The following is a 13,502-nucleotide window of genomic DNA, read 5'->3' on the forward strand; positions in this document are numbered from 1 at the left end:
CCCCCAATTCCCAATGTACTCCATTTAATATTTAATTATTTATATCACTAAAATACGTCTACACTCGATCCATTTCCGCCTCTAGTTTTAAAATACGTCTACAATCTGTCCCCGCTCACAATTCTTCCCTTTAGGGGCCCAGCGGCCTCGTTGACACACTACCCTATGTCATGTTCTGATATAATTTATAACAGCCCAAACCGTTAATCCACGTTTTAAAACACGTCGTGTAGGGAGAAGTTCTCACACCTTTATACGGAATGTTTCGTTCTCCTCTCCAACCAACGTGGAATTTTACCATCCGCTCTCACTTGCAATCCTTTACCATTTATAACAACTCAAACCCACCGCTAATAGATATTATCTATTTTGGCCCATTACGTATCGTCATCAGCCTCACAATTTAAAATGCGTCCACACCCTTGTAAGAAATATTTCATTCTTCTCTCCCGTTCGAGTTAGACTAAAGAGAGTTAAGTTCCTACCTAGTTCAAATTTGTTAATTAAGATCTAAAGGTATCTTTAAGATTAACCTTAAAACTATATGTGATTCTCCTCTATTTATCTTGTCAGCTATTTATTTGTCTGAAGTGGTAGCCGATGTAAGTAGCTATCCCAACCGACCGACCTAAATCGTGCATGGGGTAGAGTACAAGGTTGGCTTGAGAAGAAGAGAAAAAAAAAAGGGTAAAAAAAGAATTAGTTCAAATGTGATTAAGAAATGCTACCCTACATGCCCAAGTTCTTAAGGAAATGCCTTTCAAATAAAGTATGGTTTTTTATTTTATGTCTCAAGGAAGATCCCAGCTCTTTGTTCATCACCCAATTACTCTCTCTTCTTCAAACCCACCTCCCCATTTGCTTTTCTCCTTCATTTCCTTTAAATACTTGCTTCGATCTTCATCTCTTTCCCCATTATTTCTCTGTCAGAGCTTCTCTCTTAGCCTGCCTGGTCAGTCTCCTTCTCTCATTGTCTCTGCCTTTTGGCATTGCTAATTTAGGCCTCTTTTGGGTTTGGATTTGCTTGGTTTTGGCTGCTGTAACTTGTGATGGGCTGATCTAGATCTGGGTTTTTCTTACTTTTTTGTTTGGGGTTTTGTTCAGGATTTGAAGGGCTGATGGGACATTTTGAATTGTGTTCTTGTGTTTGTTTGTCTTTGAATTCTGCTGTTTTTGGCTTTGTTTTTCAAGTTATACTGTTTGATTTACTTGTCTGGATCTTTGATTGTGCTGTTTTCTTGTTCTTCTTGCTGGTATGTGTTTGCTCTGTTTTGGCTAGTTAGTGAGCTAGTGAGATCTGGATTTTGAAATTTAAGTCTATAAACCTAACTTTTAATCTTGTTAAATGCTGTTTTGGACTTGTTTAGTGTAGTTCTTGCTGAGATTTGATCCATTTGGGGAATTATACAAGCTTTGGCAATGGATTTTATTGAATTTTTCATGAATGCATATCAACTGTTTGTGAAAATGTCACTGTGAACTTATGAAGCATATCAGTTTGTTTAAGATATAGCTGAGATCCGATGATGGGCAGGTTTTGGAGAATGGAATTGTCCATGATTTTCACTGTTTGTAGTGCATTGTTGCTTCTGAGCTCTTCACCTGCAGATGCCAAAACAGCCAGCCCCCCGTTGCTTAGCCCGACCCCGGCACCGGCGCCAGCCCCGGATTTTGTTAACCTCACAGATCTGCTCACTGTAGCAGGTCCATTTCATACCTTCCTCAGCTACCTCCAGTCTACCAAAGTTATTGAGACCTTCCAAAACCAAGCCAATAACACAGAAGAAGGAGTGACCATCTTTGTCCCGAAAGACAGCGCGTTCTCGGCACAAAAGAAACCGTCTCTCTCGAACCTCACTGAGGATCAGCTCAAGTCTCTTATGCTATTTCATGGCTTGCCACATTACTATTCTCTTGCTGAATTCAGGAACCTCAGCCTGCAGAACCCAATCTCGACGTTAGCGGGTGGACAATACAGTTTGAACTTCACAGACGTTTCAGGGACCATCCACATTGGCTCAGGTTGGACCAACACAAAAGTGAGTAGCAGTGTGCATTCAAGTGATCCTGTTGCAGTTTACCAAGTTGACAGAATTCTGCTGCCTGAGGCGATCTTCGGAACCGATATCCCCCCAACCCCAGCCCCCGCACCAGCTCCCGATATCGCTATCGCTCCCACGGCAGATTCTCCTTCAGCTGACAGTGATGGAAAGGCTGCTCCATCTTCACAACCAAAGCCATCATCTTCCCATAGGATCATCAACTGGGGGATTTTGATTCACGTTGTTTTGGCAATTTCATGTGGATTTTTGTTTTGATTGTGATCAGAAATCCTACCACCCATTTATTACATTAAGAAAAACTATATTGCCCATTTTGTTACGTTATTCATCTAAAGCTTCATTTTTTTTTTCTTCTGAACATATATATATGTTGTTGGATTTGTGCAAGAGGTTTCCTTTTTCGTTCCCTCTCTCCACTGCCAACAGATACGTTACGTATCGTCATCAGACTCATGGTTTTAAAACGCGTTTAGCACTGCTAACAGATATTGTCTGATTTAGCCTATTACATATTGCTGTCAATTTCGCTCAAACCCACCGCTAGTATATATTTTTCGAGCCCACCGTTAGCAGATATTGTCCGCTTTTGATACGATAAGAAATCAACTACAAGGGGAATAAGATTCGGATTACCTTGTAGATCGAATATCTCAAGCCAAGAACATTTTGTTTGAGATTCGAATCACTCCAGAAGCAAGATCGATCATGTCTAGCTTCAATGATTCTTGTTGATCAAATATCTCAAACACTTGTTTGAGATTCGAATCACTCCAGAAGCAAGATCGATCATGTCTAGCTTCAATGATTCTTGTTGATCAAATATCTCAAACACTTGTTTGAGATTCGAATCACTCCACAAGTAAGATTGATCATGTCGAGCTTGAATGATTCTATATGCAATCTAAACTACATAGAATTGCAAACAAACTCAGCCATTGGCTAAGAAAAAGCACAAATGCTTCTTTTAATATATTTTCCAAGTCTACCTTACAAATACAACATACATGGCTTTATATAGCCTCAAAATGAAACTATTAAAGGCATTTCAAAAGTGGTAACATTCACACCTTATGGCCATAATTAGCCATTATATAAATGTAACCGAAATTAAATAAAAAGTCTTAAAATACAATAACTCTAAATTACTCTAAATTATAATCCACCCAAAATTTACAACAATCAAACTTTATTCTTCTTCAATATAGCATGAATTGAAACATCTTTTGATAATTTTGACAACCTTTTCTTCACATCTTCATTGAAGCATATTGTATGATTGATGTCTCTTGGTTCATATTAGCTTTAGTCCGTTATGTATCGCCATCAACCTTACAATTTTAAAACTAGTTTGTTAGGGAGAGGTTTCCACCCCTGTAAAGATGTTTCGTTTCCCTCTTCAACCGACGTAGGATCTCACAGTTTCGATCGATCCACTTCAATCGTAGATAAATTGATTGTTCTAGCTCTAGCACCAACGGTTTGAATAGCTTGATCTCGAAGCTCGAGGACCATTTCAAGATTCTAGAGTTATTGTCATGGAAAGATGAAGCCATGAAAGGGACTACAAACTACCCAACAACAAAAAGAAAGAGACAAAGTGTAAAGAACAAATGAAAGGGCCAAAATCAACCATATCAATTTACTTTAAATTTGAAATGATTTGAACTATTGAAACACTTTTTGAATAATTAAGAAAAGTTTGATAATAATAATAATAATTATTATTATTATTTTGTAGTTTCTAACCTTTTAGGAATTAAGCTAGTTCAGTAACACTTTTGTCCAAATTGAGATGGTTTCGATTCAACTCAAACTAATTTTAAAGAAAACTCACGAACAAATTCAATCTAAACCGTATAAATAGAATTGGGTTGATCAGATTTTGATTCTCGACCAAGAAAATATGACCGAATGAAAGGATTATAGACAAAGAACGTTCATTTAAGACATACATGTAAAACATAAGTATATGCCTAAAATGTTTCATGTTTGGTATTGTGTCTTGTCCAAACCCAAAAGATATGTTGGCTCACATCCCCAAGTCCCTCACGAAGAGATAATAAATGCTAAATAGTTTAGGCCAATTTACACGAAAGATCAAATATTATCTCGAGATAGAATAACCGACCAATTGATTTTTTCAAAAACTCTAAATAGGTTTATACAATAACAAAAATGACAGAAGAAAAATATCTAACAAAAATATTAAAATTATAGAAAATCACATCTCGTATAAAATTCACATGTCACAAGAATGTATACATTTAATGATTACAGGTTCATACATTCAAGGCAAGAAAGGTATCATGTAGTTATTCTCCACCACAACGATTTAACACACTTTCCTTACAAACGTCTCGTTGTATTCATTAGGGCAATATCGAAAATCAGGGCAGGCTCCTACTCGTCTCACTTCTTTGTTGATGAACAAACCTTATACCTCATTAACTATCTCATTTCCATCCGTTTACTTGTGTAACCGACAAGTACCCACAAGTTTTAGAATAAAAAAATGACTTTTTTTCCTAATTAAAAAAGAAAAAGTGAGGCAAAAAGAGAAATTCATTCCAAAATGGAAAAGTTAGATCCCTTCCTTACAAGAAAATGGAAAGAATATTGCCCATGTTCGATCACACTCTTCATCCATATTCAATAATTAATGATCTTGAAAATGCATATCCACTGAATCTTTAAAAGAGCATTAATTTAGAGGCATTGCGTAATGAGAGAAAGCAATGATTTTTCATTTTCAAAACTCAAAAAAACAAGAGAATGAAAGCAATAAATAATGAAAGAAAAAAAGGGTATTCAATAAAATCACGAATTATTCATTAGTTGAGGGTTTCAGTGGCTGAATTTGATTTTTGGGTCCCCATTTTCTGGGTCTCACTCAGCAGTTCCTTAAAACAAGCACGCTTTTCTCTCGTTTTCCTTGCCTATTCCTGCCCCTCCTCACGTCCCTTCATTCTACCCTTCACCTCTCTTTCTTCACGATGAGATTGCGTTTCGTTTAATCTGTTCCACTTCACTTTTATCACTTTTTCTTTAGGTATTACGTCTTTTAATCTCCTTTTTCAGTGTTCTTCATTGTTTTTCCTTTCTGGGTTTTTGTTATTTCCCTTCAATTCGTTGGTTTCGGATGAATTCCCATGTGTTGTGTTTGGAAATTTATGCATAGCACGTTGAATTTTGGGTAACTTTGGCCTCTTCAACTGGGTTTTTGTTGATTTTTCGTTTCATTTCATCTATGATGATCTTTTTTCTTCATGTTTTTGATGTTGATTCATTGTGATTGCCATAGTTTTCTGTTCTTTTGTTTGTCTATTTGCTTCATGATTGTCTATGTTTATGTTGTGGATATCTAGCTCTGTTATCTGTTTGACGATTGAAATTTATTGTTTCAGTAGTTAGGAGTTTTTCTTTGTGTTGAGATATTCTGCCAAAAAGATAGGTGAAGATGTCAAGCTTTGTGGGTGTTCTTGTTTCTGATCCATGGCTTCAAAGTCAATTCACTCAAGTCGAACTTCGAACGCTCAAATCCAGAGTATGTATCTAAGTTTCTATTGTGTTTCTTAGGTTGTTTTGGTTCTTTTCTGGTGAATTGTGAATTCTTTTCAGTTGATATGAGGAATTGTTGTGTTGAATTCAGTTTCTATCCGTGAGGAGTCAATCGGGTCGTGTAACGGTGGAGGATTTGCCTCCTGTTTTTGCGAAATTGAAAGCTTTCAGTGGAATTTTCACTGAGGATGAGATTAAAGATTTCTTGAAGGAAACAAGTCGAGATGTCGGTGAAGAAATAGATTTCGAGTCGTATCTTCGGGTGAGTTTATTTATGATAGGATTTGGATTGCTTTTTGTTCGTGTTGATTTTCTTTCCTACAAGTATAAGCAATCATTTGAAGTGACTGATTTTATAAGATTCATTACTATAGGCATACTTAGATTTACAAGCCCGAGCCACAGCTAAATCAGGCGGAGAAAAAAGTTCTTCGTTCTTGAAGACCGCCACAACAACATTTCATCATGCAATTAACGAATCCGAGAAGGCATCTTATGTTGCACACATAAACAGTTATCTAGCTGAAGATCCATTTCTGAAGAATTATCTCCCTCTTGATCCCGCTACGAATGACTTGTTTGACCTTGCGAAAGATGGTGTTCTTCTCTGGTAATCAAAACAACTTGAATTTAGACTTTTCAATGTAACTTTATGTTAATGTATGGTAATGATCTTTGCTTTTGGTTGTTCCGTGCAGTAAGCTTATCAATGTAGCTGTTCCAGGGACCATAGACGAACGAGCTATCAATACGAAAAAGGTCCTTAATCCTTGGGAGAGGAACGAAAACCATACCCTTGGCCTTAACTCTGCAAAGGCTATTGGATGCACAGTGGTTAACATTGGCACACAAGATTTGGTCGAAGCTCGAGTGCGTTAAAACTACCTCTCTAGCCCGTCTAATTGAATCTACATGTTAGCATAACCATTTTAATAAAGTCAATGTAAAGTTTCCTAATTTTGTTTCTTTCTTTTAAATTTATTTTCTAGCCGCATCTGCTGCTTGGATTGATATCACAAATAGTTAAGGTATTAATGAATTGTTCTTCATTTTTCGTGTTGAATATTTTTAATTTAAGGACATGATTTTCTGAGATCTTCACGGAACGGGCTTAATTTATCTCTTTTAATGTGGTGGGAATGTAGATTCAACTGTTGGCTGATCTTAATCTGAAGAAAACTCCTCAACTTGTGGAACTGGTGTCTGATAGCAAGGTATTTTTTTTTCTTTGCCTTGTTGAAAGATGAAGCTATTAGCATAGTGTGGTCGGTTTGTAACGATTCTTACAAATATTCTCTATAACGTGCAGGAAGTGGAAGAACTCATTGGGTTGGCACCAGACAAAGTTTTACTCAAATGGATGAACTTCCATTTAAAGAAAGCTGGCTATGAGAAACAAGTCACGAACTTTTCGTCCGACGTGAAGGTTAGAGAATACCCATCGGTTGTATATATTGCATGGAAAACTTTAATCGACTCTTATGCTATAGATTAAGGGGATGATCGTGAGTTTATAAGTAGGAATATATCTCCATTGGTACGAGGCATTTTGGGGAAACCAAAAGCAAAGCCACGAGAGCTTATGCTCAAAGTGGACACTATGATACCATTGTGGAGAGTCGTGATTCCTAACATGTTTGGAGCTCGTGTGGTTTGAAACAGTATTGATTAAGTTTTTTATATGCAGGATGGGGAGGCATATGCTTATCTGCTTAATGCTCTTGCACCAGAGTTCTCTGGTGCCTCTACTTTGAATGTTAAAGATCCTACTGAAAGAGCTAACATGGTTCTTGAGCATGCAGAAAAATTGGATTGTAAAAGATATCTAACTCCCAAGGACATTGTTGAGGGTTCACCTAATCTTAATCTTGCATTTGTTGCCCAAATTTTTCAGCACAGGTGAGAAATGGTTCTTTCAGACTCGAACCATTTGAAGCCTTATTCGAGTGCTTTCCCTCGAGCTTTTCGTCGAATCTTTGGTCGGCTGTTGGCTACAACATTGCCTTTTCAGTAGTAGTCTATAGCAGTATGTTCCATCTGATGCTGCAAATTGCAAACTTGTAAATGCAGGAATGGGTTGACTGCGGATACCTCGAAAATGTCATTTGCAGAAATGATGACGGATGATGCGCAAACATCTCGGGAAGAGCGATGCTTCCGTTTGTGGATTAACAGTCTAGGCATAGGCACATATGTCAACAATGTCTTCGAGGACGTTCGAACTGGGTATTGTTTTTGTTCTTCCTTCGACTTATGAATTACTTTTACGTCCTTACGGACGAGCTTGAGATATGACGTTCATACTGCAGATGGGTTCTTTTGGAAGTTCTTGACAAAGTTTGTCCTGGATCAGTAATCTGGAAACAGGCAACGAAGCCTCCTATCAAGATGCCGTTTAGAAAAGTTGAGAATTGCAACCAAGTAGTAAAACTTGGGAAGGACTTGAAATTTTCTCTTGTAAACGTTGCTGGGAATGATATTGTGCAGGGCAACAAGAAGCTTATACTAGGTAACTACAATATCTTTCTACTCTTCGTTTATTTACAACTTTTATTGATATGCTCGTTCGATCTTGAAACGGGATGTTGTCGTGCAGTGTTTATAGTTTGTTTGATTCACTGGTTGCTGGTGGAACGGTTAATTGACTGTACTTGTGAGCTAAATATATTCGAAAGAAGAACGAAACGAATTGGTAGCTTTAGTAGATGAACTTGTCTTAAGCAACGAACTTACTTGAATAGGTTAGTTCTTACAAACATAGTTAAAAGAGGCTAGGAAACACGGATACATAAAACAAGGGATTCTATTTGTAACAGCTCAAGCCCACCGCTAGTAGATGTGGTTCTCTTTAGGGTTTTTCTTTCGGGTTCTCCTCGAGGGTTTTAAAATGCGTCTGCTAGGGAGAGGTTTCCACGCTCTTATAAAGAATGTGTTTCGTTCTCTTCCCCAACCGATGTGGGATCTCACACTATCAACTTGTTCCGACCTAGGATAATAGGCTCATGAGGCTTTCTCTTTCATGCTTCCCTCAAGGTTTTTAAAACGCGTATGCTAGGGAGAGGTTTCTACACTTTTATAAAGAATGTTTGGTTCTTCTCTCCAACCGATGTGGGATCTCACACTATCAACTTGTTTCGATCTAGGGTAATAAGCTCACGAGGCTTTCCCTTTCATGCTCCCCTCAAGGTTTTTAAAACGCCTCTTCTAGGAGGAGGTTTCCACACTCTTATAAAGAATGTTTCGTTCTTCTCCCTAACGATGTGAGATCTCACACTATCAACTTGTCCAACCTAGGATAATAAGCTCATGAGCTTGGTCTTATTTTACTATTGAGAAACGAACGAAAACTTCCATCTCCAAGCTTAACTCAAACGTAGCTTGCTTCTTTTTGGGTGTGAAGTAGTGTCAAACTAAAATACCCAACGAGCATTAGTTCTCCTTGAAAAGGAGGTTATCGAGCCATACCTACCTTGTTACAGCTTCACTTCAGCCATGTAGGTCGTTACACGAGAGGCAGAGAGAGTAACATCTAAAGACAATTACATTGTTATTGAACAGCATTTTTATGGCAACTGATGAGGTTTACAATGCTTCAACTGTTGAAAAACCTGAGATCACATTCTCAAGGCAAAGAGGGAAAGGAGATCACGGATGCTGATATTCTGAACTGGGCTAACAACAAAGTGAAGAAAGCTGGAAGAACCCACCAAATGGAGAGCTTCAAGGTAAACAAGTTAAGAACATTAGTGTTCTTCCTTCACTTTCTGTAGTTGATTGTGTGATGTGGATGATATTAACTTCTGGTTTCAGGACAAGAATCTTTCAAATGGCATGTTCTTCCTGGAGCTTCTTAGCTCTGTGGAGCCAAGGGTGGTGAATTGGGCTGTTGTTACCAAAGGAGAAACTGGTTAGTGTTACATCTTTCCATGTGGGGTTGTTTCAATTTTGACTGTGAAATTGTGAAATTGCAGAGGAAGACAAGAAGCTGAACGCGACGTACATTATTAGTGTTGCTCGAAAGCTTGGCTGCTCCCTTTTCTTGCTACCTGAAGACATTATTGAAGTAAGTAGCAAACTACATTATCTTGCTAAACTTGTGTAATACCCCAATCGCTAACAGATATTGTCCACTTTGGCCCTTTACGTATTGCCGTCGGTCTTACGGTTTTAAAACGCGTTTGTTAGGAAGAGGTTTCATGTTCTTATAAGGAATGCTTCGTTCTCCTCTCTAATTGATGTGAGATCTCACAATCCACCCCACTCGGGGACCTATAATCCTTGTTGGCACACCGCCCAGTGTTTGGCTCTAATATCATTTGTAACAGCTCAAACCCACCACTAATAGATATTGTCTGCTTTGGCTTGTTACGAATTGCCATCAGCCTCATGGTTTTAAAACACGTATGTTAGGGAGAGGTTTCCACACTGTTATAATGAATGCTTCGTTCCCCTCTCCAACCAATGTGGGATCTCATAATCCACTCCCTCGGGGGCCCAGTGTTCTCGTTAGCACACCTCTTGGTGTCCGGCTGTGAGATCCCATATCGGTTGGGGAGGAGAACGAAACATTCTTTATAAGGGTGTGGAAACCTTTCTTTGTCAGTGTTTTAAAAACCAAACCTTGAGGAGAAGCCCGAGAGGGAAAGTCCAAATAGGACAATATTTGCTAACGGTGGGTTTGGACCGCTATAAATGGTATGAAAGCCAGACATCAGACGATGTGCCAGTGAGGAAGCTGAGCCCCATAGAGGGGTGGACACGAGGCGGTGTGCCAGCAAGGACGCTGGGCCCCGAAGGGGGTGGATCGTGAGATCCCACATCGGTCACATCGGTTGGAGAGGGGAACGAAGCATTCCTTACCAGGGTGTGGAAATCTCTCTCTAGTAGACTCATTTTAAAAACCTTGAGGGAAAGTTCGAAAGGGAAAGCCCAAAGATGACAGACAATATCTGCTAACGGTGGATTTGGGGTATGTAACTGTTACCTCCTATTAAATTCTTGTTCTGCCATGCCAACTTTCGACAGGTGAACCAAAAGATGATCCTCATACTAACTGCTAGCATCATGTACTGGAGCTTGCTGCAACAAGCAGGGGAGTCGGAGCTGTTAATCATGAACGACGATAACGTTTCAGATACGAACACAGAAACTACCGACGGGACCGAACTGGCCTCGGCTAACAAGGCCTGTGCTTTGGCCCAAAATGAGGACGAGTCTCCAGAAGAATCCTTAGCAAATCAAAGTGCAAATTCGTAATAGAGACCAACCCAGAAGAGCAAGGCAGCATTCTTTTTTTCCTTTTGATTAAATTTATTTATTGGGAGAATATATAATACAAGAAAAAAAATGGTTACAGTTTAGCTTATTCTACTGTTTGGTAATGGTTTACCTGTGGAGGAAATAGACTGTATATTCATTTTCTGGGAATTTTGAACTAGAAAATCTTGTTAATTAGGGCTGTATTTTCTTTTCAACCATTATAATAATATTATACAATAATTATGTGAAAGGGATTACTTTCTTATCCTTTCGTTTTAACGGTAATTAGTATGTACTTCTTTCAAAGGGCACGTTTTCATACTAAACTTTTTGTTCAAAAAATTATGTAACGTGGCTAGTAAAATGTGGGTGACGATAGAGAAAGAAGTCATTTGGATAGTTATGAATAGTAACCTATAGGGTGGAGAATCTCAATTTGAATGGAGAACGAGAGAGGGAGTGTAGCGAGATTTTTTTAGCTAAACGGGGTTGAGGATGGGAATATCCTTCCTCGTACTTGACTCTTTTCCTGCCCTGAGAGGGAAAGGTTTGATACCAAATGATAAGGAATCACTACAAGAGAAGTAAGATTTATCGAATATCTCTAACGCAAGAACACTTATTTGAGATCCGAAACTCTTTTCCTGTCCCGAGAGGGAAAGGTTTAATACCAAACTCTTTTCCTGCCCCGAGAGGGAAACAAGTATTTGAGATCCGAAACTCTTTCCTGCCCCGAGAGGGAAAGGTTTGATACCAAATGATAAGGAATCACTACAAGGGATAAGGAATCACTACAAGGGAAGTAAGATTTATCGAATATCTCTAACGCAAGAACACTTATTTGAGATCCGAATCACTTCAGAAGCAAGATTGATTATGTCTCGCTTGAATGATTCTAAAAATGCAATCTAAACTTAGCCCTAATAATAAAGAATCACTACAACGGAAAGTAAAATTTTGATCGAATATCTCAAGCAAGAACACTTTTTGAGATTCGAATTACTTCACAAGCAAGATTGATCATGTTAAACTTGAATGATTCTACGTGCAACCTAAACTACATACAATTACAAAGAAACTTAGTCATTGGCTAAAAAAAAGGACAAATACTTCTTTTACTACATTTTTCAAGTCTCTTTTACAACTATTTAAATGAGTGATACATGATCAATACATTGAAATCATATCCAAATAAGAGCGGTTACGAGAATAAGATGATTAAGAAAGACTTAAAAGAATTGAAAAGGACTATCTAAACAAACAATGTGCACATTATTTTTCGGTAGCTCAATCATAAAAACCTCAAGTGTCGAATCTAGATTTTGAATTGTTTTTGTACCCAATTCAATATGTCTACCCATATAGAAGTAGATTAGTAGTTACATTGAATGTTTATTTCAAGACTCGAACAATGAAGCCCCATCCTCTCATTGGCCGAAGAGAAACTTAGTTTATAATTGATCATAAACAAATTATTGATCAGAGAATCAGTGATAATTAAGGTAAAAAAATTTAATGATAGAGTAAAATAAAATTTGACCAATTCTAATTACAAACAATTTATGAAGGATCAACTTATGTATAGCGATTATATCAATGGATACAACTTCTCCTACGACACATATGAGTTCAACTATTCTATAGTAGGGTAAAACGTAACATAAATGAAAATTGTTTAATTAAAGATTTTAATTAATTAATTTTGTATCATTGAAGCTTAAAATATATAAGTCTATAAAGTTCATTTGCTAGCTCACGTAACACTAAAAAAAATTATTAAACCCATAAACTTTTATACGAAAATCAATTTGACATTCGTTCATACATCAATTCTCGCACGTTTACAAATTTCTTAAAAAACTTAGATTATCCACCTGAAAATCGTCAATTCAGTATTGAAAATTCATAAGCTTAATTGATATAATTAAAAGTTCACACTCATATAAACTACCCGAGTAAATTGATCGAGTTACGAATTATACCCGCGCAAATCTCCGAAACTTATAAACATATAAGTAGGATTCAATGCACACTAAAACTCAGGTAGGTGTGGGTTAGTTTATTTAGTTCCCATGGTGTTTGATCTTAGTGTCCACTTCAGTTCTTCGGAGGGCAGTTTCGTTTATAAGGACTGCAGGGTGTGGGTGGCGGATTGCAGAGGTACAATCGATTATAAGGATCGCAAACGGGTTTGTTGGGGTTTCGTGTGCGGGGGGTGGCGAAAGTGGTGCGGCCTTCATGTATGACCGCTGCTGCATCCAAAAACAAATTTAAGCTTTCACTATATATACTTAACCAAAACTAAAACCGTAGGCTGCACAATATGTAAGAACCTCACCATTGTTTCCGGCCACCATCAGCTTCCGGGCAGCAGCCAGCTCCGAGGAGAAGAGGAAAAAGAAGAGCAAGAAAGCCAAAAAGACCCAACCCTTCCCACCACTCATCTTAGTTGATATCTCTTATCACTATACTCAACAACAACTATGGTGGGTTTGAGATGAACTTGAGTGATTGGTTTCCTCATTCCATTGTGTTTTTATAGGCCATGGGAGAGGGACATGTTATTTCAATCCTATACACCTTATAAATATCTTCGACTATTCGATGTTAACTACGAATATA

General features: G+C 37.9%; 2 protein-coding genes and 1 long non-coding RNA gene across 6 annotated transcripts; 2 read left to right on the forward strand and 1 right to left on the reverse strand.

Moving 5' to 3' along the window:
- Positions 1-776: 776 nt before the first annotated feature.
- LOC111437019 (fasciclin-like arabinogalactan protein 7) lies at positions 777-2,414 on the forward strand. The gene is made up of 2 exons (XM_023074842.1): positions 777-952; positions 1,535-2,414. Exon 2 carries the CDS (start codon positions 1,545-1,547, stop codon positions 2,316-2,318), a length of 774 nt encoding a protein of 257 aa, XP_022930610.1. The 5' UTR covers positions 777-952; positions 1,535-1,544; the 3' UTR covers positions 2,319-2,414.
- A 2,418-nt stretch (positions 2,415-4,832) lies between these two features.
- On the forward strand, positions 4,833-11,130 carry LOC111437128 (fimbrin-5-like). Of its 4 annotated transcripts, none has more exons than XM_023074973.1 (15): positions 4,833-5,112; positions 5,468-5,607; positions 5,713-5,883; positions 5,996-6,231; positions 6,320-6,491; positions 6,611-6,649; positions 6,767-6,835; positions 6,931-7,047; positions 7,309-7,520; positions 7,692-7,847; positions 7,931-8,130; positions 9,180-9,346; positions 9,432-9,528; positions 9,593-9,684; positions 10,647-11,130. In XM_023074973.1, exons 2-15 carry the CDS (start codon positions 5,521-5,523, stop codon positions 10,875-10,877), a joined length of 2,046 nt encoding a protein of 681 aa, XP_022930741.1. In that variant the 5' UTR covers positions 4,833-5,112; positions 5,468-5,520; the 3' UTR covers positions 10,878-11,130. The 4 variants fall into 4 exon arrangements, with proteins under 4 accessions (XP_022930741.1, XP_022930742.1, XP_022930745.1 ...); XM_023074974.1 differs by having other exon boundaries at positions 5,471-5,607; XM_023074977.1 differs by lacking the exon at positions 4,833-5,112 and adding an exon at positions 5,123-5,256.
- A 1,643-nt stretch (positions 11,131-12,773) lies between these two features.
- Positions 12,774-13,413, reverse strand: LOC111437132. The gene is made up of 2 exons (XR_002709395.1): positions 13,219-13,413; positions 12,774-13,132 (listed from the first exon to the last, which is right to left on the reverse strand). It is a non-coding gene; the product is annotated as an uncharacterized LOC111437132 (long non-coding RNA).
- Positions 13,414-13,502: the final 89 nt, after the last annotated feature.

This window comes from Cucurbita moschata, unplaced genomic scaffold (assembly GCF_002738365.1).
Source record: "Cucurbita moschata cultivar Rifu unplaced genomic scaffold, Cmos_1.0 Cmo_Scf00062, whole genome shotgun sequence".
Lineage (NCBI taxonomy): Eukaryota > Viridiplantae > Streptophyta > Magnoliopsida > Cucurbitales > Cucurbitaceae > Cucurbita > Cucurbita moschata.

Bases quoted from the DNA above. Each gene is read 5' to 3' on its own strand.
- LOC111437019 (XM_023074842.1), top strand. From the start codon at position 1,545: ATGGAATTGTCCATGATTTTCACTGTTTGTAGTGCATTGTTGCTTCTG.
- LOC111437128 (XM_023074973.1), top strand. From the start codon at position 5,521: ATGTCAAGCTTTGTGGGTGTTCTTGTTTCTGATCCATGGCTTCAAAGT. The intron at 6,232-6,319 runs GTAATCAAAACA...TGTTCCGTGCAG, and splicing joins AAAGATGGTGTTCTTCTCTG to TAAGCTTATCAATGTAGCTG. The intron at 7,048-7,308 runs GTTAGAGAATAC...TTTTATATGCAG, and splicing joins ACTTTTCGTCCGACGTGAAG to GATGGGGAGGCATATGCTTA.